The sequence below is a fragment of the Myxine glutinosa genome, unplaced genomic scaffold (genome assembly GCF_964187855.1).
Source record: "Myxine glutinosa unplaced genomic scaffold, kmMyxGlut1.1 SCAFFOLD_1607, whole genome shotgun sequence".
NCBI lineage: Eukaryota > Metazoa > Chordata > Myxini > Myxiniformes > Myxinidae > Myxine > Myxine glutinosa.
The window spans coordinates 42,501-69,361 of record NW_027617702.1 but is presented as its reverse complement, the minus strand read 5'-3'; the positions used below and the strand labels follow the sequence as shown (position 1 = coordinate 69,361).

General features: G+C 46.6%; 1 protein-coding gene across 1 annotated transcript in view; it reads left to right on the top strand.

The window, feature by feature from the left end:
* Positions 1–26,861, top strand: part of LOC137433910 (semaphorin-5A) — an 86,472-nt gene that overhangs the window by 19,031 nt on the left and 40,580 nt on the right. Inside the window, 3 exon segments of the mRNA XM_078769170.1 lie at positions 5,741–5,840; positions 6,044–6,089; positions 22,098–22,160. Of these exon segments, the coding sequence (XP_078625296.1) occupies positions 5,741–5,840; positions 6,044–6,089; positions 22,098–22,160 (209 nt within the window).

The window sequence follows — 26,861 nt, the reverse complement described above, 5'->3', positions numbered from 1 at the left end:
TGGAAAATGCACATATTGTAATTCTTAGGTTTTAATACAGTCGGACCCCGCTATTCGTTGGGGATACATTCCTGGGAAATTCCGCGAATCGCAAAACTGCGGTTGGTGGGGCATTGTTTCAATGGGAAAAGGGGGGAATGGTTCCCGAGTCGTGAAAATACACGAATAGAGAGGAACAAACCGCAAATGGTGAGGCAAAATCCACAAATGGTGAGGCAAATCCCGAGAATGTCGACGATAATCCGCGAAGGTTGATGAAAGTCCCGGAAATGGTGAGGCAAAACCCGCGAATGTCAATGAACATGCAAAGCACATGGCAGCGAATGTAGAAGCATGTCATGCTCGTGTCTCATAGAAGATGTTTTTTTTTTGCGTATGTCCAGGTGCTTTGTGCATGGCTGGTGAAAGATGGGTTTTATAAATGTGTCAAGCTCGTGGCTTAAGAAAAAAAAAATTGCGCCCCCAAAAAACCGTGAATTCGTGGGAAATGGCCGGAATAGAAACACAAAACCGTGAATTTGCGGGACATGGCCGCGAATATAAACAAAAAAACCGTGAATTTGCGGGACACTTTTCCACGAATAGAGAAACAGGTGGCATTTTCTCAACCACGAATACGAATAGTGGAACCGCAAATAACGGGGTACGACTGTATATGATTTTTGTTTCTATTGAAGTTGAACATGTGATCTTCATTGCCGATGAGGTCATGGTGCTTTGCTTCACTGGGACTTAAGGCGTGAGGTGGAAAAGTACGTGAAGATTTTTCAAAATGAAAATAAGACGGGTGGAAACTTTTCAAGTGGGAAATATGCTCTATTACATCTATTATTGTAGTTGTTGTATATTATGCAAAAATAAATAAATAAAAAGTTAATTGTCGACGTCATGCAGTGAAAAATAATTTCTTCCGCAGTTGGCAAAGATTCCACAATTTGTGTATTTTTTCATCCCCGAGGTTTCAGATACACGTTGTGCGTAACTTTGTGAGAGAGTTATAACTTGTTATTACCTCCGACACTGAAGGTGGACGGAGGTTATGTTTTCACCTCTATCTGTCTGTCCGTGAGCAGGGTATCTCAAAACTTTGTGGGCAGATTCGGATTAAACTTAGTGGACAGTTTGAGTGTGTGACAAGGACAAATTGATTCTATTTTGGTGAAGATTAGAATCCAGATACGAGAATTTTTAAAAATTTTTAAGTGATTCTTTGTGCATGGCTGGCCTCACGACCATTGAGAGATCATGCCAAAACAATATACAGCATGATATTTCAAAAAGTTATGGACGAGTTATGACAAAACTAGGTGGATGAGTTGGGTAGGTGGCAAGAACAAGCGGATTAGATTTTGGTTCAGGTGCAGTTGCAGGTCCGACCTATCAGTGTGATCCAAAAGGTAAACTGTTCAGTCTGGCAGAGGTATGCACTCTACTGAATGCCATTCTTGTTTATTTGTGCGATCACAATTTCACATTTTGCATCGGTGTTTATAACAGGGAAAGTCACTTTGCCTCCAAAAGAGGGCAAATATTTCGTTGAATAATGATTTTTGTGCAATGAACTGGATGAATCCCTCAAAAATCATAACCAACAAGAAAAAGAGCAATCAGAGATTGCAAACCCTCACCAGGATGTATTTTCAGTGGTTTTTAAGGCTTTTGTGTTAAAACAAATATGGCGGCCGAACCACGTGACCAATGACGTCATCATTATTTTTTTCTAAACTAATCTATTCCTAGATTATGCTCAAGAAATTTCATCTTGATCGGATGAAGTTTTGTACTTGTCGAATTATGACGTCATAATGGAGGCACCTATGACATCATCATTAACACCGTTTATTCCCCATGGAGAATTCTTTACAATTAGTCATGTCTCAATTTTTTCTATTCAGCGCTTTCGGAGTTATAGAGGTGCAAAGTTTTTTGTTTTTTTCAAGATGGCAGCCGAACCACGTGACCTATGGCATCATAATTATCATTAAAAAATTCTACAGGTGGAGTTGCACCTATGGTGAAAATGTTCTGTCAATTGGACCAATGGTTGCAGAGAAAATCATATTTATTCTGTGCGGACAAACAAACAGACAGACAAACAGACAAATGAAAAATCGGTCAAAGACCGAGGACTTGCCGGAATGTACTTTTTTATCGGCCATTTTGAATCAAAATGGCGGTAAATCTATACATGTATATACGCTAAGCAATGGAAGGTAACTGAGTAAGTGTATGCATATCTCTTGTCCTTTCAGAGTTATAGTGGTTTGAAATATATTTTCAATGAAAACTTGGCCCCCTGACCTTTGACCCCAAAAAATAATTAAAACTAAGCATTTTTGACCATTTTATGCCACATGTTATTTTTCGGGAATTGAATAATGAACATTTTGGTGTTGGTTAGAAGGGAATCGGATAATGTTTGACAGAGTTATTAGTAAAAAAAAAAAAAAATTTGAACTTGAGTTTGACCTTTCAAGGTCACTCAAGGTCAAAGATCATGGTGCCAAATGAAATGTCATATGTGACTTCCTATATGTCAGTAACAGTAAGTGTATGCATATCTCTTGTCCTTTCAGAGTTATAGTGGTTTGAAATATATTTTAAATGAAAACTCGACCCCCCTGATTTCACGTTTTGGGTGACCTTGAGCTTGACCTTGGGCCTAGAGAGTTAAAAATTGGGCACAGCCTATTCCAGGGCAAGGCAAATATGTGTGTAAAGTATGGCGATGCTATGTGCAACGATGTAGACGTAGTACTGCGCACAAACAGACAGACAAACAGACAGACAAACCAACCAACCAACATACTTGCCGGAATCTATTCCGGCAAGTAACAAACGGACTCAAATGCAATACCTTCTCCTCTGGCGAGGGTAATAATGATCTCCTCATACCGCCCCAATATTGTCAAATGATTATTGGCAATAGTGTTAATTTCTGACGGAATTGTTTATAAACGTAAATCTGTTACAGGTTCAAAACATAAATCCATCTCACAAATTCCGAGCCTGCCAGCGGTTATCATTTGACATATTGGAATACCAAAATGCAATTTCTGATACACTTCTATCCAATGAAACATTCCATTTTATTTGGGGAGAAAAAGATTGTTTTCATAAATCCACATTTTGAGATGCAGAACGAAGCTCCGTACTAATCTGATTTGGGGATTGTAATTATGTCGGATGGATGAAGAGGCCATTAAAACAAATCCAGGGAAATTTATTGGCTTGGTCACCTTTTTTGACCTCCACCACCGAAGGGATGTTTTCATATCTGTCTGTCTGTCTGTGAACAGGATATCTCAAAAAATTGTGGAAGGTTTCGGACGAAATTTGGCGGATAGGTAGTGTATGTGACAAGGACGAAATCATTATATTTTGGTGAAGATCCGGATCCAGATCGGGCTAGGAGAATTTTTAAAGTGATTCTTCACCATTGGGAGATGTGGCCAAAATCTATATATAGCAGGATATCTCAAAAGGTTATAGACGGATTCGGACGAAACTTGCTGGACAGGTTGTGTATGTGACAAGGAAGAACTGATTCAATTTTGGTGAAGATCTGAATATGGATTCGGATACGATAATTATTTAATTTTTTAATGGATTCGTCACCATTGAGAGATCAGTCGAAAAGCGATATATAAAATGATATTTAAAAAGTTATGGACGAGTTATGAATAAACTTGGTGGATGGATTGGTTAGGTGACAAGAACAAGCCAATTAGATTTTGGTTCAGGTCTGAATCCAGATCCGGCCTATCAGTGGGATACAAAACATAAACCGTTCAGCCTGGTGGAGGTGTGCGCTCTACCGAGTGCTGTTCTAGTTTTATAATGGAAGGACATCTTCAAATTCAGCTTGTAGTTTTAAGACTTTTTTTGCTCCAAATAGTTGAGTTCCGTTGCTGTAAAGGGTGCTGTGTATGGGGGAGGGGGTGTTGTGGGGGTTTCTATCATGATGAAATTCATCATGTGGGGGTTTCTTTTACCAGTGAGAGTTTGTTTAAACCTGCGATGTTTTGCGATCCCATAACAGTCCAGTTTGCTCAAGTAGTGGACCTGTTGATCAACCTGTGAACTCTCAGGTGACTTATTGGCGCACCTTACTAGTGCATGTGAGCCGTTAGACAATGCTCACGTGCGGTGTGGACTGACAAAATTGCTCACCTTTTAACTGTCTAGCCTGGGTTCAATTCCCAAACCTGATTTTAAACTGTCTACCTGGTGCTTCATATGAAAGGAATTGCACCAACGAGTGCGCTGTTCTTCGAAGATATTAAGCCAGCTGTCCCGTCTACTCACATTAATTGGTGGAATTTTAGGATCTATTGGTATCCTTCAAGAAAGTGAGTCATTTAGTCTACCCTGGTTAAATTCTATTTTCCTGTGTGTTTATCTGTGAGGAACGACGGACGCATCATTGTCACAGCTGGGCCTTCTGCAATCTCCCTCTCCCCCCCCCCCCCACCCCCTTCAAAATGAATCAACCAGCAGCCAGATGTTGCAAATGCATGAACGGATGAGCCAGTGGTGAGATCGCCAAACTATTTGTTCATTGTATCCAAAAGCATTTTGGTGTGGGGGTGGTTCTACTTGTTGTGATGTTGTGTTGTGTCATGTCACCCGCTGATGGCCTTGCCAAGTCTCAAGTTTTTCAACTCGAACAAATCGAGTATGGTCGGGCAATAGTGAGCGTGGTGAGTTGCATTTAAAGCACACAATCCGTGTGGGTGGTCCTTCCATCTGTATGCAGCCAGGCTCCATGACAGTGATTTCATGCCTTGCGTGTGGCCACACACTGTGGAACCCGTTGTCTGCCTGTCCAGTGAGCCACCAGAATGACCAACCAGTCACCGGTCATTGTTTTTGACCTGGGTCTCACATTTAGCCCTCTTGCCCTCTCACTTCCTCCACCGGCATGCCCGTCCGGCCACCTGTCGCAAGGAATTGAAACAACTGGAATAGCACTTTGACAGTGACAAAGACATTGGTCCGGGATCCAGGTTAAAGGTGACATGGTCTGTCTTGTGTAAATGTGCTGTTGTTGTTCCTGAAACGTTTCCTTTCCCACTACTGCAATTTTCGATGATGCATTTTTGGTAGTGGTCTTGGGCTGGTTTAGTTCGACTGTTTGTATAATTTGTGTAGACCCTGGTATTCAAAGTCTTTATCAATGTAGACAAGCATGTGGTTTTATTTCACAAGTCGGACCAAAATGTCCTGATAAAGACCAAGACAATATAGCTCAAGGTACAGGTACGTTCAGCTGTATGAAATACCTTCAATATTCCTATAAAACACTGGCATCGTAGTGTCGTTGGGGGCTTGCATTCCTCCCCCAAATCCCACTGCCCTCCACCGCATTCCCCTCAAACCCAACCAGCCTTCACCACTCCTCAGGGATTAAGTTACAGTTATTGTTCGGGAGAGGTGGAGGCAGGAGTGGCCTCATGGGGGATTAAATCCTGTTGCAGCCTCAGCACAATCTTTCAGCTCTCCGGACGTTTTCCGAACGTCACACTGCGCTGCTAACACCGTTACTCGATAACATCTACGATAGAGGCGCCCAGCAGGCATTCTGATAGGGTGCACAACACAGTAGCCACACTATTCTAATAGCCTGGAAAGGAAAGCACAAGCACGAGTCGTGGCTCAGCGGTGCTGGAAAGTTTTGTATAACCGGTGTATCAAAATGTCCTCTCCATCGTGTACCTTTTGCTCCGTACCTCCGCAGAACTGAAGCCGTATCTTCATGCGTTCACGTTTCCCGGGGCTCAGAATTTCTCCGACCTTGTTTTCGATCCCATGAATGGCCAGCTCGTCGTTGGAGCAAGGTACAAGCATGGCGGTGTGAAATTAGAAGGCATTGATAGTGTGCGTTGTTTATCCGAAGTAGATGGCCTCTCTGAACCCAAGTGCTTTTCTGAGTCGTTCCCGTATCCATTGCACGGAGCATGTCTTGTTCCCTTCGACTTCATTCCGAACCCACATCCTCATAGTCTCGTCTATCACTGATGTTTATCTACTGTATTTGCAGGAATTACCTTTTCCAGTTGAGCCTTGCAGACCTTTCGTTGATACAGGTAAGGCCTCATTTTGGCCCGGATTACTACCCTGTGAATTGCATACATCAGTTGCTTTTGTATGACATCAAACATGTCGTTGTAAATAAATGGGTATCATCTCATGACTTGTACACTTCACCATGGCCTTACTACATGTTAGACCACAAGGCCTGCACATGGTCATTCAGGCAAAATTGAGCCAAGTAGAGTGACTTAAGCAGAATGAGATCGTTTGGGGCTTTGTGCTTGGCTCTAGGCGACGTCGAAAATCTTCAACACAGGCCAGGAAAGCAATATATCCACCAGTGTTTGCAGCTGTGGCAATCTCAAAAGCTGTTCCCATCCTTATAAACTTGACCGCAGCATTTGAACAATATGATGCATTCCATTGCGTCCTGCACATGAATCAGTGAACTGATTCGCACGGCCATACTTTTGGCTTGTGCGTTTGTAACCAAGGGACGCATGACAAACGAAGACCTCGAGGGAGATGGGGAGAGGGAGGGGAAACGGTTGACGCTTTCGAAATGTTTCGTTCATTGTCAAATTCAGCTTTCGGAATGTAAGGATCTTCACAGATGGGAATGGTCATTGTGTGCCCCCTGTGCAGAGAGGGACTCGGACTTCCTGGTCCACCAAGTGACATTTGTGCCCCGTGCAGAAAGGACGGGTCTGGCCATATCTCTAAACCCCTTTCCCAAAAGTGGCCCCTTTTCTCTAAACCTATTTCCCAAACTACAAGTGTTGCACATATCGGTCATGATGATCCAGATGTATACACAGATGAGCTAGTTGCTTTGTAACAGTTTAGGTATGACCCGGTGTCATGATACCTACAAATAATATGAAACAAAATGTTAGGGTTGTAATGTGTTCAGTGTTCTTTATATTGTGTAGGTTTTCTACATTTGTACTCTTTTTGCTTGATTGCCCACCTGCATGATCTGCCGCTGCTCTTGTTTGCACAAGGCCTATTTAGAGATGATTGTTGCCAGAGACCTCAGCTGAGAGACTTCTGCGAAACGTTTTTTGTGAACATGCTAAGGCTTCTTATTATTGAATCACGTGCCATATTGACTCTGATTATGTCAAAGCTTTTCCTTCAAAATAAGGAGAGAGTAAAAACACATGAATTGGCAACGACTGCTGAAATGTGCAAAGAAGAGTGCAAAATGTGCAAAGACTCTCTATTCACCTTCACTCTTTCATTCCTCTTTTCTCCCGCCTCTGGAACAAACTCCCTCACTCCCTTCAATCCCACTCCTCCCTTCAAGTCTTTAAAACAGCTGTTCACCACCATCACTTATCTTCCCCCATCCAAAACCTTGATCTTTTCTACCCCCGTTAATTCACCCCAGATCCACTTTTTTGAAATTCCGACTTCTTTCCTGGAAGTCCGAGCAATGTCCTTGTGCTTTATACCTCTCCCACCTCCCCCCAAGCCCGCTCCCACAGATCTCCCGATGTCCCTGCTCTCAAATGTTGTACTTGTGTGCTTCCCTCTCTCTCTCCCAATCTTGTCTCCCGCCCCCTTTATCTTATGTTTTATGTGTCAGTTTGTCTTTTTGTGATTAAAGTTAGCTCTTACACGAGCCTCGATCTTGTATACAAAAAGAAAGAAAAAAGAGAGGACTCCCATGGCTTTTTGTTCTCAATTCTTCTACAATTGTTAACTTATTTATGAGTTCCCTTCCTATGAACTTCACCGCAGTAAGAGGCCATGGGACCTGACAAAGCCCACATAATGGTTGCCAACCTATTGTCCGTGCTCTATCCTTTTAAATGCTGAGTATCGAGCAAGGAAGCAGCCCGTACCATTTTAAAGTCCTTGGATATGACTCTGCTCGGGTATGAACTACCGGCCTCCCCGAGACGCAGAGCGGATGCTCTAACCATTACACCACCAAGTGTCTTTATATACCTTGCATGGCTCTTTCATGAAAACACACCTTAAATTTGTTCACTAATTGGAATTGAACTACGTAACAAAAAATTTGTCACAAGGTAATTGTCAGAGAAAATGCTCTAGCATTTATAGGCTGAACAAAAGCATGCGATCCCTAATTTTACATCAGTTGTAAATGAGTGGGTGTCTTCCTCCTGAGGCATCTGCGTGCATTCTTTGCTTCCGCGAGCACGCCAGTTCTCATTAGATGACAACATGCAGCAAAACATTCAGGCTTGGGAGTCACTTTGTCCTTGAGATGACCACGATGACATTCACTGAGGCCTTTGCAATGTTTCTTGGCTGAGTAGCCAGTTTTTAATCGCACGACTCTGCGTCCTCCAGTTCAGTTTGAAGGATGGATGCGAGGAGAGTTAGGTTCTCTGCACTCTACATCACCAAAGTGAACGCCCTGACTCGTCATTGCGAAAGGAAAACGCACAACGCGGAGAGTGAAATAAGTAACAGATGTAAAAATGAACAGAGGGCAGGCCATTCTGCGGGAGTCACCTACATCGTACGTCTTGTGTTCTTGTGTCCTGGGCAATCTTGGGTCCTGGGCAATCTTGGGTCCTGGGCAATCTTGGGTCCTGGGCAATCTTGGGTCTTGTGCAATATTCGGTCCTGGGCAATCTTTGGTCCTAGGCAATCTTGGGTCCCTGGGCAATCTTGGGTCCTGGGAAATCTTGGATCCTGGGCAATCTTGGGTCCTGGGCAATCTTGGGTCCTGTGCAATATTCGGTCCTAGGCAATCTTTTGTCCTAGGCAATCTTGGGTCCCTGGGCAATCTTGGGTCCTGGGCAATCTTGGGTCCTGGGCAATCTTGGGTCCTGGGCAATCTAGGGTCCTGGGCAATCTTGGGTCCTGGACAATCTTGGGTCCTGGGCAATCTTGGGTCCTGGACAATCTTGGGTCCTGGGCAATCTTGGGTCCTGGGCAATCTTGGGTCCTGGACAATCTTGGGTCCTGGGCAATCTTGGGTCCTGGGCAATCTTGGGTCCTGGGCAATATTGGGTCCTGGGCAATCTTGTGTCCTGGACAATCTTTGGTCCTGGGCAATCTTGGGTCCTGTGCAATCTTGGTTCCTGGGCAATCTTGGGTCCTGGGCAATCTTGGGTCCTGTGCAATCTTGGGTACTGGGCAATCTTTGGTCATGGACAATCTTGGGTCCTGCGCAATCTTGGGTCCTGGGCAATCCTGGGTTCTGGGCAATCTTGAGTCCTGGGCAATCTTGGGTCCTGGGCAATCTTGGGTCCTGGGCAATCTTGGGTCCTGGACAATCTTGGGTCCTGGACAATCTTGGGTCCTGGACAATCTTGGGTCCTGGGCAATCTTGGGTCCGAGAAAATCTTGGGTCCTGAGCAATCTTGGGTCCTGGGCAATCTTGGGTCCTGGGCAATCTTGGGTCCTGGACAATCTTGGGTCCTGGGCAATCTTGGGTCCTGGGCAATCTTGCGTCCTGGGCAATCTTGGGTCTTTGGCTAACATCAGTTTTGTAACTTTCTCGAGATGAAATGATGAGCTTTTGTGAGTTTCACGTTCCAGGTCGCTTTGAGTCGAGGAGGTTTGTTCTCCCTATGTATTGTGGAGAACCCACCCTTGTGCTACAACATGAGATAAACTGGAGTTTGGAATGTTATAAGCAGAAAAATGATCTCCTTTGTTAATGGCGTCAATAATCTAGGAGGGTCTTGTGTTGTCCCCTTAACCCCAGGGTTTGATCAAGAAAAGGAAACAGATCAACAGTCTTGCGTGCGATCGGCTGTGCGGAGGCCTGTTAGGACAGCCCCGGCGGGGGCGTGGGGCCGATAAGCCGAATGAGCTGTGTGGGCTTGTGGTACATTATAGTGGCAGGTGCGTGGTGGCTTTGACGCCAGTGCAGAACAATGCCAGGCCGATCATGCGTGTATATGTGCCGTTCCGTGTGTGAGCACAATTCCTGCAGCGGTATAAACAACTGGCTTTGCAAATGAGAATCCTGCGAATCAAAGGGGGACAAAGGATGTTGGGAACCATATTTAGGAATCAAAGTCAGATAAACATTCGATGTTTGAATCGAGCACTTTGAAGTCAAATATTTGAATGCAGCATCTGATCAGAATTTGATGCAGTCGTGTTGGTGTGTTCATTCTCTTCGTTACCTCCACCACCAAAGGTTGATTGAGGTTATGTTTTCACCTCTGCCTGTCTGTTTGTCCGTTTGTCTGTCCGTTTGTGAACAAAATATCTCAAAAAGTTGTGGACGGATCTGGACGAAATTTGGCAGAGATGTAGCATATGTGACAAGGACGAAATTATTAGATTTTGGTGAAGATCCGGATTCGGATCCGGCTACTATAATTTTTAAAGTGATTCTTCACCATTGGGAGATAGGGCCAAAAACGATACATAGCAGGATATCTCAAAAAGTTGTCGACGGATTTGGACGCAATTTGGCAGAGATGTAGCATATGTGACAAGGAAGAATCGATTCAATTTTGGTGAAGATCCGGATTCGGATCCGGCTACTATAATTTTTAAAGTGATTCTTCACCATTGGGAGATAGGGCCAAAAACTATACATAGCAGGATATCTCAAAAAGTTGTCGACGGATTTGGACGCAATTTGGCAGAGATGTAGCATATGTGACAAGGAAGAATCGATTCAATTTTGGTGAAGATCCGGATTCGGATTCGGCTACTAGAATTTTAAAAGTGATTCTTCAACATTGGGAGATAGGGCCAAAAACGAATCAAAGCAGGATATCTCAAAAAGTTGTCTACGGATTTGGACGCAATTTGGCAGAGATGTCGCATATGTGACAAGGAAGAATCGATTCAATTTTGGTGAAGATCCCGATTCGGATTCGGCTACTATAATTTATAAAGTGTTTCTTCACCATTGGGAGATCGGGCCAAAAACCGATACAAAGTAAGATATCTCAAAAAGTTGTGGACGGATGATTTTGATTAAATGTGATTCTGTATTGTGATTTTCTGGTCTACTCTGGGATACAAAACGTAAACTGTTCACCTGACGGAGGTATGCTCTCTACTGAATACCGTTCTAGTTGTAGCTGTTTTTAACAGTGCAATGAATGTTAGTGTGTGTATCATGTGTGTCTCACGGGTGTGTCTCATGTGTGTGTCTCGCATATGTATGTCACTTGTGTGTATGTCTCACGTGTGTGTGTGTGTGTGTGTGTGTGTCTCACGTGTGTGTGTGTGTGTGTGTCTCACGTGTGTGTGTGTGTGTGTGTGTGTGTGTGTGTGTGTGTTGTGTGTGTCTCGTGTGTGTATCTCGCATGTGTATGTGTCACGTGTGTGTGTGTGTGTCACGTGTGTGTGTGTGTCTCACGTGTGTGTGTGTGTGTGTGTACGTGTGTGTGTCTCACATGTGTGTATGTCACGTGTGTGTCTCCTGTGTGTAGCTCGCATGTGTATGTGTCACTTGTGTGTATATCTCTCACGTGTGTCTTGTGTGTGTATATGTGTGTGTGTATGTGGTTTCTGTCTGTGTGTTCCTGCTTGTGCATGTGTGTTTGTCATGCATGTGTGTCACATGTCTGTGCGCCCCTGATTCACTGGGGCAGCCTGGGCATGACAGTTGTTAGAGGGGGAAATCAGCTTCGGTTCTAGTCTAGTGCAAATGCGGTGCTTGAAAAACAGCCATCACAAAGTATCCATGGTCACAAAATCAGAAGCAGAGAAACCCTGGAGACAATAAATTATTTTCAGAAATGTAAAGAGCAACGTTCTTGGAGTCCATTATGTGCCCATATCTCGTTCCCACATCGACGCTGTGGCTGCCGATTTGATGAACTACGAAAACCAAAATATTTAGGTACTCTATGGTGGTACTCCAATGCGCTGGAATCAAAATATCGCTTGTGTATTGTTCTATGCAAAGCTAATTGGTTATCTTCAATCTTGTACCACATCTGTGCCCTTCACGTATGTGAGATTGCTCGCGTGTGTGCTCGCAGAATTTTGTACCTGTTTTTCTTCACAAGCGCAATACTGATGAGCTCTAGGAAGTAAAAATAACAGTTCTTGTATCGGTTTCCCTTTTTATCATTCTTTTGTCATGGAATACCCTCTGAATGTCAACCTCCATTGGTTTTGCCACTGATGCTTTGCTGTTGTGAAACATGGTGACAGAAACTTCGTTCCTTGTGCAAGCAATGCTCATGTGATAGAAAGACAATATTATTTATGATACAAATGGAGTTCAATGTGCATGGAAGAGGTTTCGGGAACTGAGTGGCGTGCTGACGAGGAGGGGAGTGTCGTTGAAGCTGAAGGGAAAGGTGTATGCTGCATGTGTGAGAAGTGTTATGATTTATGGGAGCGAGACATGGGTCATGAATGTAGAGCAGCAACGAAGGCTGGAAAGGGTGGAAATGCGAATGGTTCGGTGGATGTGCGGAGTATCGTTGAGAGAGAGGAAGACAAATGATGAATTGCGAAAGATGATGGGAATAGAGCCTGTGATTGATGCTGTGAAGAGGAACAGGTTGAGATGGTTTGGTCATGTGTTGAGGAAGGATGAAAGTGACTGGTTGAGAAGAGTGATGGAAATGAATGTCGAAGGAAGTAGAGGACGGGGAAGACCGAGAAAGACTTGGCTAAAGATGGTGGAAGAAGAAATGCGGGCAAGGGGGTTAACAAGGAGAGATGCAGAAAATAGGGCAAAATGGAGAAGATTGTCATGGGGACTGCAAGGCTAACCCCCGCTCTAGCAGGGAAAATGGCCTTAAAATGCATGTTGTTGTTGTTGTTGTTGTATACGAATGGAATTCAAAAAGTTCAACAAATGACGTGCGCTCAATAGTCCAAGACACACCAAAAATAAGGCGAAAGAGGCATAGTCATATATATTGGAGTGTGTGACTCAATAAAAGGATCTGTGGTGGTAATAGAAATGGGGGTTACGCACACAGCAGAATGGCAGGCAGCTATACGTAAAGCTAATAGGGTTTAGGTTGTATTTTTGGGGGATAAATTGTAATTCAAAAGAGGTCGTTTTTTACTGTGCAGGAATTTAGGGAGGGCTTTTCTGGAATATTATGTGCAGTTTTGGTCACCACACCTGAGGAAGGATATAGCTGCCATAGTTGTTGTTGTTGTAGAGAGCGTCCCAGGATATAGAGGAATGCTATATTGACCCTGGGCCTAGCTAGACTAAGCTACAAGGAGTGCCTGTAAGAGACAGGATGTTATACATAAGAAAGGAGATGATTACGAGGGAATCTGATAGAGAGATTTAAGATAGTGAAATGTATAGACAAAATAAGTGCAGAAGAATGTTTCAGCAGAATGAACAGTGATAGGACAAGTGGAGCATAGTTTAAGAGTAAAGAAGAGGAGAGTTAGGATGGTAGCTAGGCACGAGACTTTCACTCAGCGAGTAGTGAATGCATGGAGTGGTCCCCTGCAATGGTAGTGACAGTAGGGTCTGTGGATTGTTTTAAAATTGAGTTGGATATAGGTATCTGGGAATAGTGGAAATGATGGAGTACTAAGATGTGTGGCATGATTGCGCAGGCTTGATAGGCCTATTGGCCTCTTCATGCGTTGAAGTTCTTGTGAATCCTTGTATTTCCTTGTCCACAAATAAAAAAAATAGATTTACATTTTTACCAAATAATACATGACGTATATGTTTGTATGTACAGTACACATTGTATAATATATACATATACTGTATATGTGTATATATAATTTTTTTCTACATACAGTCAAGACTTGTGAAAGAGCTGGAACACTGAACGGATCAGCATGTAGTAGAACCAATGGAACAGCAGAAAGAGTGGGGAAAACACCCACAGTGGAGTTGAAGGACAAAACAAAGGGAGACTTGAATAAACAATGTGTGTGGGAGGAAGGGGGCAGGGAAGGACGCATGGGGTGGACAGGATGGATACAGAACCAACTCTCAGGAAGGAAAAACTGGAAATTTGGAAGGAGGCAGGCTTGCGCAGGGGAGATATCATCGTTTATCAGATATCAAAAGATCATCGTTTTGGATTAGGGATGATCTGAGATGGTGGTGAACAGCTGTCTTGAAGACTTGGAAGGAGGCCCTTTCTATACTGTTCCTTTTGACCTGTTCCATCCTGATATGTTCAGTGTTCCAGCTCTACCATGAGTGTCGACTGTGAATACAAAAAATAAAAATAAATAAAAAGAGCAGAGGGTGCGCAAGAACAGAAAAGAGGCAGTAGAATGCACAGACCGAAAAAACAAAGCATTATAGCAATCAAAGCAAATTTGACTTCACTTTTCTAATACTTATGGAGGGTACTGTATGTATATGTGTGTGTGTGTGTATATATATATATATATATATATATGAAATATAATTTATTTTATTACAATATAATAACTTAATTTAAGATATAACTTGTTTATTTAATTTATAACTTATTTTAAAATGTATTATTTGCGTCGTCCGTAACTTATTTCAGTTCTTCCGATTATATATAATATAGACACACACACACACACACACACACACACACACACACACACACACTAGTAAAAGTTCTTCAAAAATGATGGGATGACAGGTTGGAACAGTTTATTCGACGTTGCAGTCTTGTGAGCGTGCCAAAGTCTGAAGCCATGGCCTAGTGTCAGGTGTGCTTCTATCTTCTTTATTTATGAGACATCTTACAGACAGAAAGGAACACTCATTTTACTTTGCATATGTTGCACATCATGTGCAGCGAATTTCACCTCCCTGCACCTTGTCTTTATTGGTATTTAAAAAACGCTTCTGTACACCGCCATTGAGGCTCGGTTTGCAAGCCACCGTCTACAATTACAATATAAGAGACATGATTATTCTTTTATGGAAAATGTTTTTCGACTTTGTTTTGTCCTCAAAAATAGGCTGTAGTGTACACACATTTTGTTAAGAGATTGACCGTTAAAACCTACCCTTATGAAGGGGGACTGACATCTGTACAAACACAAACTGACGTGTTTTATATGGTATATGTACATGTATATATATATATATATATATATATATATATGTGTGTACAATGTATATGTATATCGCCACAAATGCATTAACTCCATTATAGTAAGAGATATATAATATCCATGCACTTGCACATTGGAGGAAACATTTTCTTTTGTAGCATTGGCATGTCTTGCACCATTGTGAGTATCTCGTTCGCAGGATTTTTTGAACTTCCTTTGTATAAGTGTGCATGGCGTTTTAGTCATCTTGAGTGCATGGGTGTGAGCAGCTGGCAGCACTTTAGCTGTGCATCTCATTCTCATCCCTGGAAGCCAAATCGCTGAGTCAGCAAGAATGTGCGCAAGGTCAGGGTACTTTTTATCCCATCCTCCTGCTCACATTATCGGTTTCATAAAAAATAAACTACAGGACATATCCATCAACATGACAAGTTTTGCCACATGGGATTATTTGGAGCAGGTCGAAGGGGGTTATGATTAACGGGATGGGCATGGAAGAATTTTGCACCTTTAGATGTTTAATCCCGAATGTCCACAAAGCGTGTTTCACTTGGCAAAGGCGAAACCACTTTGATCCATGCCAGGTGACCGGGTCTACTCCTCAGCAAGTGTTTGCCATATTTTATTATTAATATTTCTGTGCTATCCCACAATCCCTCTAGTAATTAAAGCTAATCTGGTTATTGCACCTGCGCTTGCTTGGACGTCAGACGGAAGTCAGTCAACAACTGCTGGCATTCCTGTACTTTATCTTAATGTACTATTTACTGAAAACATGTGCAAAACATCATATCATGTTCTAGTTTTCATGGACTCACTTCTGTCCAGATGGTTACATCACAGCTTTGATTATCCATGACATGTGAAAAGAAAGAGAAAACATTAGCATGAATCCAGGCCACAACGAGCATATTCAAAGTAACGTATTGAACCCATTAGCAGGGCTTTTTTTTGGGGAAACAATGTCGAGCTTTAGGGAATAAAGTCCAGGATGGCAGCCTGGGCAGAGCTTAGCAGTTACCCTGGGATTTGAACAACTCAGTTACACTTGCTCTCTGCCCATTTGGATTCCTCTGCAGTGTTTGTGTAAAGTGGGATTAGCTGCGATAATGCGGGGCCATTCGAGGGATTTCTTTGTGTGGACACCGGCTTCCCGGGCCTGGTTTTATCGCTGCTGCAGTTCGAGGAGGTACGGCTCCTCCATGCCAAGAGCTTGGAATGCTTCTCAGGACACCCAATCTGCTTTGCCGGTGGTATGGAAGAAAGAAAATGGACTCCTAAGCAAACCAAACACTTTGGGGGTACTCCTGCTAAGTTTGTCCCAAGCGCAAGCACTTTTTCGAGCAGGTGCCTTATCTGGGTGTGCCAGAAGCTCGGACCAGTGTTTTTGAATCATTGGCGCTGTTCTTTTTTCTTTCTCCCCCTCCTGTGATGAGAATTCCAAATAGCCTCCCTGCTCACCTCCCCAGTGTGGTGCGGCTGCTTGAGCTGCTGACAGACGTTCCTGTCCACACCAGGCCTAGGCTCGGGACAAATGCCGGCAAAGCCCACGCCCAATGCTCCTCCTGACCTGGATGGCCATTCGCTCTTCATGTTTTGTTTTGTTTTGTTCAGCGGACCTCCAAACTCCCTTATGGGATCTGTGATGCACACAAAATTAATGCCATATGGCTTTTCCTTTTGAATGTATGTATTACTTACAAGCACTTTAAAAATAAATAATCGAAAACATGTCGGTACGATTAACGGAGCTTTCAAGCCAGTATGGTTCATTCTTTCCATTAATTCAGTCTCGAACAAGCTGTATTGGCTCAAAACCCACTCATTTTATATCGATTTCCTATTTCTCCCCTCAGATGGATAACATCCCTCTAGTAGAGTTTTACAAGAAAGAAAAAAAGGTTTTTTTCTTCGATTATTTAGATATTATGATGAAAATATCATCATATTCATATATTCAATGGAAAAGGTATTACTTATTTTTAACATTTTCATTCAGTTAGACTACAAAACATAACTGGCTTGACAAAGGATGTCGCAAACTCGACAAACATTCAAAAGCGAATACAACACAACCACACTGGGTTGCATAATGGTGAGAATGCCCACTGGGTCTGGGAGGTCGGCAGTTCGAACCGGACCCCAACCGAATTAACCAAAGACTTTAGAAATGGTACGTGCTGCTTCCTTGTTTGACGCTCAGCATTTGCAAAAGACAGAGCACGGAGAAATAACCGTAGGTTGGCATCCATTCTGCAGGCTTGATGGGCCTAATGGCCTCCTCCTGTGTTGAAGTTCCGTGGAAGTAAAATATTATTATTATTTTTTACTAGCAAAGGTACACTGTATTGCCAGGCAATGCATTGTCGTTTTGTGACAGGAATATTAGGGGAGGGGGGAAGGAGGGGGAGTGGACGGGCAACGGGAATGGAGTGGGGGAGAGGGAGAGGAGAAAGGGGTGAGGGAGAAAGAGGGGTGGGGGAGAAAAAGAGAGAAGTGGGGAGAGGGAAGGGGTGTGGGAGAGAGAGGGGTGGGGGAGAGAGAGAGAGAAAGGGGGGTGGGGAGAGAGAAGGGGTGTGTGGGGGAGAGAGAGAGAAGGGTGGGGAGCGACATAGAGGGGTGTGGTAGAAAAAAAGGAGAGAAAGGTGAGGGGATGGGATGGGGGGGGGGAGAGGTTAGCAAAACAATGATATGGTATGCTTAATGACCGTGCGCAGTCGCAACACACACACACACACACACACACACGAAGTACATCAAAACAAAAACCCCAAAGGTTTACCTTGAAACAGGCTTTTTTTTTTCTTTTTTTGTATACTGAATCGAGGCTCGTGAAAGAGCTAAAATTTTGTCGATTTGTTGTTTTTGTTTTTTGTTGTTTGTCTTTGTTTGTTTGTTTGTTGTTGTTTGTCAATAGATGTACTTTCTTCTTTTTAAAGGAAATAAATAAATTAAATAGACTACAGCAGGAGGAGGGAGCAGGGCCACGTTATTTTAATTCAATCTTAAATTTGATTTATTTTGCCTTCCTAACTCTGGAAATTTCCCTCATGTTAACCCTGATGGTTAATTTTTTTTCGTTGCACTCAATAAAGTTACACTTTGGGCAAATTCCTTAATCATTTTTTCACTCAATATAATTGTTGGAACAGTAGAAAAAGTTGTTTAATGATTTGGCAATATGGAGAAAGAGAAAGGACAGACCTGCTTAAAGCTTAGTAAAATGTATACACTTCGTTATAAGAATCATTAATGTCTTAAATTTTTCATATTTCACTCCAGATTTCGACACTTATTTGGTGTATGGCATCTGAACCTCAAATCTACATTCAGATTTACATTGTAAAATTTTATTGGTGTTTGTAGATCGTGTTTCCAACGCAAGGCATGCATGTTTGAATAGGCCGTAACAAAATGGCGGTGTAATAATCCGGTGATTTATGCACTCTCTAGGAGTTCAATAAGTATGCATGCAAAGTTTGAGGCCACTCGGCTTCATGGTTTTGAATTTATGGAGGAGACACACACACATGCACACAGACTTTCACTTAGATTATTATTATTATTATTATTATTATTATTATTCACCATGCATCATACTCTTGAGTAGAATTCTTTGCTCAACACCCTATATGAGGCTCCGATTTTATTTTTGTACACAACGTCTAGGTTTATGGAAGATTGATACTTTCAACCTGAGAATGATCTCCTTGTCTTTCACAATGCACCATGCTCCTCCTCATGTAGCCTGCTCTTCATCACACTCTTCACACGGTACCTGAACATAATCGCATTCTTCTTACAGTGCATGAACCTCATCATGAAGCAGCTGAGTCTATATGGGACTATCACTTTGCCATCACAGACAGGTCGGTGGTCTCTCTGTCTTCTTATGCCTCCTTTCTGTTCTTGTACCCTCTGCCACTCAATGCATTGTGCTCCCCCTTCCCACTCTCCCAAGGGTATCTGCCAGGCACACACGGTCCACCGTCAACCCTCTTCCGGTGAAACTCCCTCAATTCAAGATGACTGCTCACCTGCACTTGTTTGTCTCTCCTTTTCCCCACCTGTGGAACCAACTTCCACATTCTCTTCCATCTCGTTCTTCCCTGCAGGTCTTCAAGACACCATCTCAGATCATTCCCCATCCAAAAAATGAATACCCCCTGCCTCCCTTCTCCCAAATTTTTGTTTTTGCCTTGATGTCCAAATTGTCCACCCCCTGCATTTTTCCCTGCCCCTCATCCTTACCTGCACATCCCTTGTTGTCCATCTCCGTCTATTTTCTCCCTCAGCCCTGCTGGTGTGTTTCCCTCTTCTCTTTGTGCTGTTCTTTTTGTCCCGTTGCTCCTGATCCATTCTACCGTCCAGCTCTTTAACAAGCCTTGATTCAGTATGTTTTTTTTTCATCATTCTTCACCTGGCACATTAACTTCTTCACACTCTTCACAAGCGTACACCTTCACAAAGCAGGTGCTAGTCCACACAACATACACCATTCAACAGAACATACACTGGTCCACACATTGCTTGTCCCTGTTGTGCCCAGCTTGTATTGCTTTCGGCATAATCCCACGAGAGCATGAGGTCTCTATGAGAGTTGGGCCCCGGCATTCCCCGGCTGTACAAAGCACCTCTTCCCAGCTTCGGTTGCAGTTTGAGCTTGCCCAGGCGTATTGGCTGTGGAGTGCTGATTACAGGGATGCCCACACCTTCTGCTAACCCGACCTCATTTTAACTTCAACGTGCAGTTAAACGCACACGCGCCTAGACCATCTCCGTCCACACTGTCATTACAGGATTTGTCACTGCTTTGATTAAAGTGAGTGTCCGTGGGTTCTTATAGACATTTGTGAGTTCAAATACCATGTTCTCCATCATGGGGCCATGTTGATGCATTCACGCTGCCCCTCTGGAGACGGGGCGATCCCATGAAGAACAGGAAGTACATCATTCATCCGATTCAAACAGAACTCCTCATATCTAACACCAACATTGATAGTTCCGGAATGAATTGATAGTTCCGGAATGAATTGATAGTTCCGGAATGAATTGATAGTTCGCCGATGATGACAGGTAGACTCCTAGGTCTGAACATAATGACATTTACCCATTATGTTCAGAGATTGGAGAAGTGGTTGATAAGAAATCCTTTTTTTTCTCTCCAAAAGGCCCAGGGATTTGCGCCCATGTGGTTACGGGCTCACTAAAAATGCTCCTATTGGTGCTTTTTTCCAGCTTCATCAGCTTTTCCAGCTTTTCCAGCCAGTTTAGAACATGTACAGAAGTGGGCATCATCATCGTATTACGCCATGTCCCATTTTTAGTGTGTGCGTGGTGTCTGATGGAGCGGATGTAGGATTGGCCTCATTTTTTATTTTTTTTAACAAACCACCTGGCCAGGCCTGATGTTTACCTGTAGCTGGTTTAGGCAGCCACCTGGAATTTCGCTGGAGTACCAGTGAAAACTCGCCTCTACTCTTTGTCGGGAAACTCCGTGGGATCTTTAATGTCCACGGGCAATCCGATAACAGATGAGAAGGGGGAAGGTTATAGTCGGGTCGGTAATCAAACCCAGACTAGACAGCTCAAAGGCCACCTCTGCATTGTCCAGTTGTCAGACCTTAAAAATATACAGGTGACCACATTCGAAATCTTTCCATGGGTTGGCTGCGGCCGAAGGATGGCCTACATTTGACTATAGAGGCAATAAGTATTTTATTGCCAGGTAAGGGGTAAGTGTATCTCTATGTGAGATGTATAAATGAAAAGGAACTCAATCGGATGGATATGGTGTCGGAGCTTGGGTTGTTCGGGAAGAGGGGTGCGGTTTGTGGGACAGAGGTGGGGTAAGATCGGGATAAGGTCGGGAGGTGTTGTTCCATGTTCATGCCCTAAGGTGCAGAACGGTTTGGGTGTCCATGTGCTGCAACTTGTCTGACAAGCACAAATCACTTTGAAATATAGGCCTGGCCAGGTGCTTAAGATGTTTTTAAATCCTCGTGACATTGTTTGTTATTTTATTTTCTTCGCTCTAATATGTTCAGCTGGCCAGTATTAGAGGACCTCTGTGCTCTTGACTTGCCATAATGGTAGTTTTGATAAACCCAGGACCTCATTAAAAACTCCACTGATGAGCATGGGAGTTGTTTGGGGGTTTTGGTGTATGCAATTTGTGGCGAGGCACATTTGTGGTATTTGCAGTTAAATTTCCGGCTATTCATTGAATTATGGGCCTGTCAGGGAAACTCTCCCATCCACCCTCTTCTGTTTTTACAAATAATTAATATGCAAAGGAGAAGCAATGAAGAAGTGATTGAGCAATTGAGACTGAAGAAGATGATTCTCAGTATGAAAGGTGAAGAGAATTGATTTGTTCCTCTTCTATGCTGACAAATCCAGTGGAGTCGTCAGCTTGTATGGAATGTTGTGGCTGACACTGGCGGCCCCACACAGGAATGCTAAGGCCCCTGTGGCTGTGCCTGTCCCAACTGAACCCGTGGCACACACCTCCCCTGCATGGCGGCACGTGTCCCATGCTTAGTTCTCGGTTGGTACGTGCGCACTGGACCTGCTGGGATTAGGCCTACGTGGGTGTGCATTATGTAAGCATGTCCACTGGCAAGAGATAAAGTAGGTCAGCTAGGTACCTGGCCTCAAGATTTCACTGTTGGTGTGGGAATTGGAGGGATAAGACTGAGTAAGCTCTAAACGGCATACCTTTTGCGCAGGTGTAAATGAGTGAGTCCTTCCCTTTTACTGACATTTCAGGCATGAACCCTTCATCAGAGCAAAATATTTTGCTCCGACCAAAGGTTAACGCCAAAAATGTCAGCTTCTCCTTGCTTCCCATGGCAGTTAGCTTACATCAATGGACATCCTGTTGATTTCATCCGCTGTTCTACCTTTCCGTGGACGCAGGTCAACACTAACCTTCACCAACAAAAATAGTTCTTCCCTTTTACCAGTTGATGCCTCTTACTAGACTGACGCCAAATTTGGTAATGGAGAAGATTTGAGGGTAAAATTTTGAAAATAATGAAGGTTGTTATTTCCGCTGATTTTATTACTATATGGATGACAATGTTGGATTTTACTCCATGGTGCAGGTCACGGAATGGGGCTGTGATCGTGCGACGCAGGAATCCTGTTACATCAAAGGCAAGAGCGAGGTACGTGTACCATGAAGTGCCAGGTCCCACACGGCCATCACGTATAACACATGTGCATTTCCATTTTCACAATGCCGCCATGTTTATGCGGCGGTTGCTTCAGCAGATCTCGCCAAATTTTTCAAATTTCTCCAATCGTGTCTGATTTTGAGATCAGGTTCACCGTAATGATCCGCTCTTGGGAGAACATGAGTTTTGGTTGTTTACTTGTTTTGATCTCGCAGAACTGGGAGCTGATTTTCAGCCCAATTCCGCCAATAGTTGAGGAACATATTATACATATTGTACATGCAGAGATCCCCAAATCTTCTTCCTCATACATTCTTCCGGCTAATTTCTTTTTATTTTTTATTATTTTTTTATTTTTTTATTCCCCTCAATCCCCCAAACTCTCCCTGAAAATGTAATATGTAGATGGTCCAAACCAGAACCATTGGAGATGTGGCTTGTATGAAAGATACTCAGTTTAAATAAATTGTTGCGGGTTATTAAATGTAGATGTTGTAGCGGTTGCCGCTGAGCAGTGAGCATACACAATCGCCTTACACCTGCCGAAGACGCAACCAGGGAGCGATCACTGTACCGGGCTCGCCCAGACCGCCCGGAGACGCTCAGTCTCGCCTTTCCCGGGCATGTCCAGACTCGCCTTTCCCGGGCTCGCCCAGACCGCCCGGAGACGCCCAGTCTCGCCTTTCCCGGGCATGTCCAGACTTGCCTTTCCCGGGCTCGCCCAGACCGCCCGGAGATGCTCAGTCTCGCCTTTCCCGGGCATGTCCAGACTTGCCTTTCCCGGGCTCGCCCAGGCCGCCCGGGCACGCCCACTCTCGCCATGTTTGATTGCATATATATATTGCTGCCCGATAAACGGGTTTTTCAGAGTACCCGAGTTTGGTTTTGCTGAATAAAGAAACTCGGATGAATTCCCGTCTTTTGTCACGTCAATCCTTTCAACTCGCGTAGGAGCACAGCTCCTTCATTGGTGACCCCTGACATGGACACGGCAGTTGCCCTTAAACTGCCTACCTTCTGGGAGGCTCACGCGGTGGTTTGGTTCGCCCAGGCGGACTCCCAGTTTGCCCTGCGAGGCATTACCGCCGACGACACCCGCTTCCACCATGTGGTAGCGGCACTCGGCTCCGCCACCGCGGCCCGCTCCCTGGGCCTCCTCCAGCACCCGCCAGCCGCTGACAAGTATGGCGCGATCAAGACGCTCCTCCTCGACGCATTCGCCCTCTCACCGGCAGAACGCGCACGATGCCTGCTCGACCTGCCCGAGCTCGGCGACACGCGTCCGTCCGAGCGAATGGACTACATGCTCTCGCTGCTCGGTGAGCACTCCCCGGATTTTCTTTTCCGAGAGCTGTTCCTCCGCCAGCTGCCTAGCCAGGTACGCTTCGCCCTGGCAGGCACGCAGATCACGGATCCCCGTGCCCTCGCCAGTGAAGCCGACAAGATCTCCTTGGCAGGCCAGCACATCGGGGCGGCTACCTGGAGCCCGCCACCGTCCGAGGCGACGCCCATGCCGCCCGAGCGCCCGGTGCGGTTGGAGGCCAAACTGCCGGTGCAACTGGCGGCTGCCACGCCGCGCCGACCGCTTCCAACATCACGGCCGGGGCCTCCACCTGACCAGGCATGGTGTTATTACCACGCCAGGTTCGGACACAAGGCTCGGACATGCCGACCCCCGTGCACTTTCGGCAAGTCGGGAAACGGCCAGGCCGGCGTTCATTACCAGCCATGAGTGCCGGCCACTCGGGCAACTTGCTTTTCATCAAGGACAAAGCGTCCGGGCGGCGTTTCCTTTGTGACACCGGCGCCCAACTGAGCGTCATACCCGCCTCCGAGCAGGACAGGCAGACCGCCGTTTGCGGCCCCTCCTTGGTCGCTGCCAACGGATCGGCCATCTGCACCTTCGGCCCACGCAACGTCACCCTCTGCTTCGGCAACCAGCGCTTTAATTGGACCTTTGTGACGGCGAGCGTGCCCATGGCTTTGCTAGGCGCCGACTTCCTCTGCGCACACGGGCTGCTGGTCGACGTCAAACGGCGTCGCCTTGTCAACGCCGAGACTTTCAGCTCCCTGGCATGCACGATGAGCAGCTCCGCGCCGACCGAACTAGCATGCGCCCTCCCGGCGGCGAACGAGTTCGCTCGCCTGCTCGCAGAGTTCCCGGCCCTCACGCGGCCGACGTTTTCGGCCATCGCAGTGAGACATGGTATCGAGCACCACATACCAACTACGGGCCCGCCGGTCTACGCCAGAGCCCGCCGCCTCGACCCGGCCAAGCTCGCCGTGGCAAAAGCCGAGTTCGACTCGTTGGAGCACCTCGGCATCGTGCGGCGCTCCGATAGCGCGTGGGCCTCGCCACTGCACATCATGCCGAAGCCGGGGGGTGGCTGGCGCCCATGTGGCGACTACCGCCACCTCAACGACGTTACCACCCCTGACAGGTATCCGGTCCCGCACATCCAGGACTTTTCCGCCCATTTGGCGGGGTGCGTCATTTTCTCGAAAGTTGACCTAATACTGGGATACCACCAGGTACCTGTCAGGCCGGCCGACATCCCAAAAACGGCCGTCATCACGCCGTTCGGCCTGTTCGAATTCCTGAGAATGCCGTTTGGCCTCAAGAACGTGGCCCAGGCGTTCCAACGCTTGATGGACGGCGTGCTGCGCGACCTGCCATTCCTCTTCATCTACCTGGACGACATCCTCGTCGCCAGCACGTCCCGGGCCGAGCACCTCCTCCACCTCCGAACACTGTTCGGGCGCCTCAGCGAGCACGGCTTAATCGTCAACCCGGCCAAATGCCACTTCGGCACGACGGCCGTTGACTTTTTGGGCCACCACATCACCAGAAACGGGGCCGTGCCACTGCCAACCAAGGTCGAGGCCATCACCGAGTTCCCGCATCCCCGCTCCATCAAGGCACTGCAGGAGTTCCTCGGCATGGTGAATTTCTACCACCGTTTCGTGCCCCGCGCTGCTCAGCTCATGCGGCCCCTTTACGAAGCCCTCCGGGGCAAGCCGGCCAAGCATGACGTCGTCTGGTCCGCAGCCATGGACGTTGCATTCACAGGCGCAAAGCTGGCCCTCGCCGACGCAACGCTGCTGGCTCACCCGGTGCTCGACGCTCCCATCGCCCTCACTACGGACGCCTCCGACTACGCGGTGGGCGCCGTACACGAACAATGGGTGAACGGGGTTTGGCAGCCACTCGCTTTTTTTAGCCGGCAACTCCGGCCGAACGAGCTAAAATATACCACATTTGACCGCGAGCTCCTCGGTCTATACCTGGCCGTTCGCCATTTCCGCCACCTCCTGGAGGGCCGCCCGTTCACGGCTTTCGTTGACCACAAGCCGTTGGTTTACGCAATGGCCAAAGTCACGGAGCCGTGGTCGGCCCGCCAGCAGCGCCACCTCTCCGCCGTGTCGGAATTTACCACGGACATCCGACACGTCGCCGGAAAAGACAACGCCGTGGCCGACTGTCTTTCTCGGGCCAGCGCGAACGCAGTCCACCTCGGCTTGGACTTCGCGGTTATGGCGGCCGACCAGACCACCGACACCATGGTGCAAGCCCTCCGGGCGGCGGACACGGGCCTCCGCCTGGCCGACTTCCCCTTCGCGGACACTGTCCTGCTCTGCGACGTCTCCCAAGGCCATCCTCGCCCCGTCGTGCCCGTTACCTGGCAGCGCCGTGTTTTCGTCTCCCTCCACGGCCTTTAACACCCGGGCCGGAAAGCTTCCCAGAAGCTGGTGTCGGCGCGTTTCGTCTGGCACTGACTTCGACGGGACGTCCGCGATTGGGCCAACGCCTGCATGGCCTGCCAGCAGGCCAAGGTCCAACGCCACACCCAGGCCCCGCTGGCACCTTTCACCGTGCCCGAACGGCGTTTCGACCACGTCAACGTGGACCTGGTGGGCCCCCTTCCCCCATCACGAGGTTTCACACACCTGCTCACCATGGTGGACAGGACCACCAGGTGGCCGGAGGCCGTTCCCCTCGTTTCCACCACCACCGCCGACGTGGCGCAGGCTTTCATCGCCACCTGCGTCACCCGCTTCGGCGCACCGGCGGACATCTCTTCGAACCGCGGTCCGCAGTTAACCTCCGAGCTGTGGGGCGCGGTCGCCCACAACCTGGGGGTCAAGCTCCACCGTACCACGGCCTACCACCCCCAAGCCAATGGGTTGTGCGAGCGTTTTCACTGCTCCATGGCTCATGGCCAGCCTTCAGGACGGCGGTTGGGCCGAACGGCTGCCGTGGGTCCTTTTCGGCCTCCGCATGGCCCCCAAGGAGGACCTCCAGGCGTCCACCGCCGAGCTCGTCTACGGCCAGCCGCTACGCGTCCCGGGCGAGTTCGTGCCCGACGCTACCAGTCCCTGGTCCGCAGCTCGCCAGCGCTCGGACCTCCAGGAGGCCGCCCGACGGTTTGCTCCCGTGCCAACGTCCCGCCACGGTGGCCCCCAGCAGTCCAACGTCCCCCCAGCGCTTTGCACAGCGGAGTACGTTTTTGTGCGTCATGACGCACACCGGGGGCCACTCCGGCCGCCGTATGACGGACCCTTCCGGGTCCTGCGACGGGATGACAAGTCTTTCGTCATCGACGTCGGCGGCAGGTCGGACTGGATTTCGGTGGACCGCCTCAAGCCGGCGCACGTGGACGTCGACCAACCACCACGGTTGGCCCTTCCTCT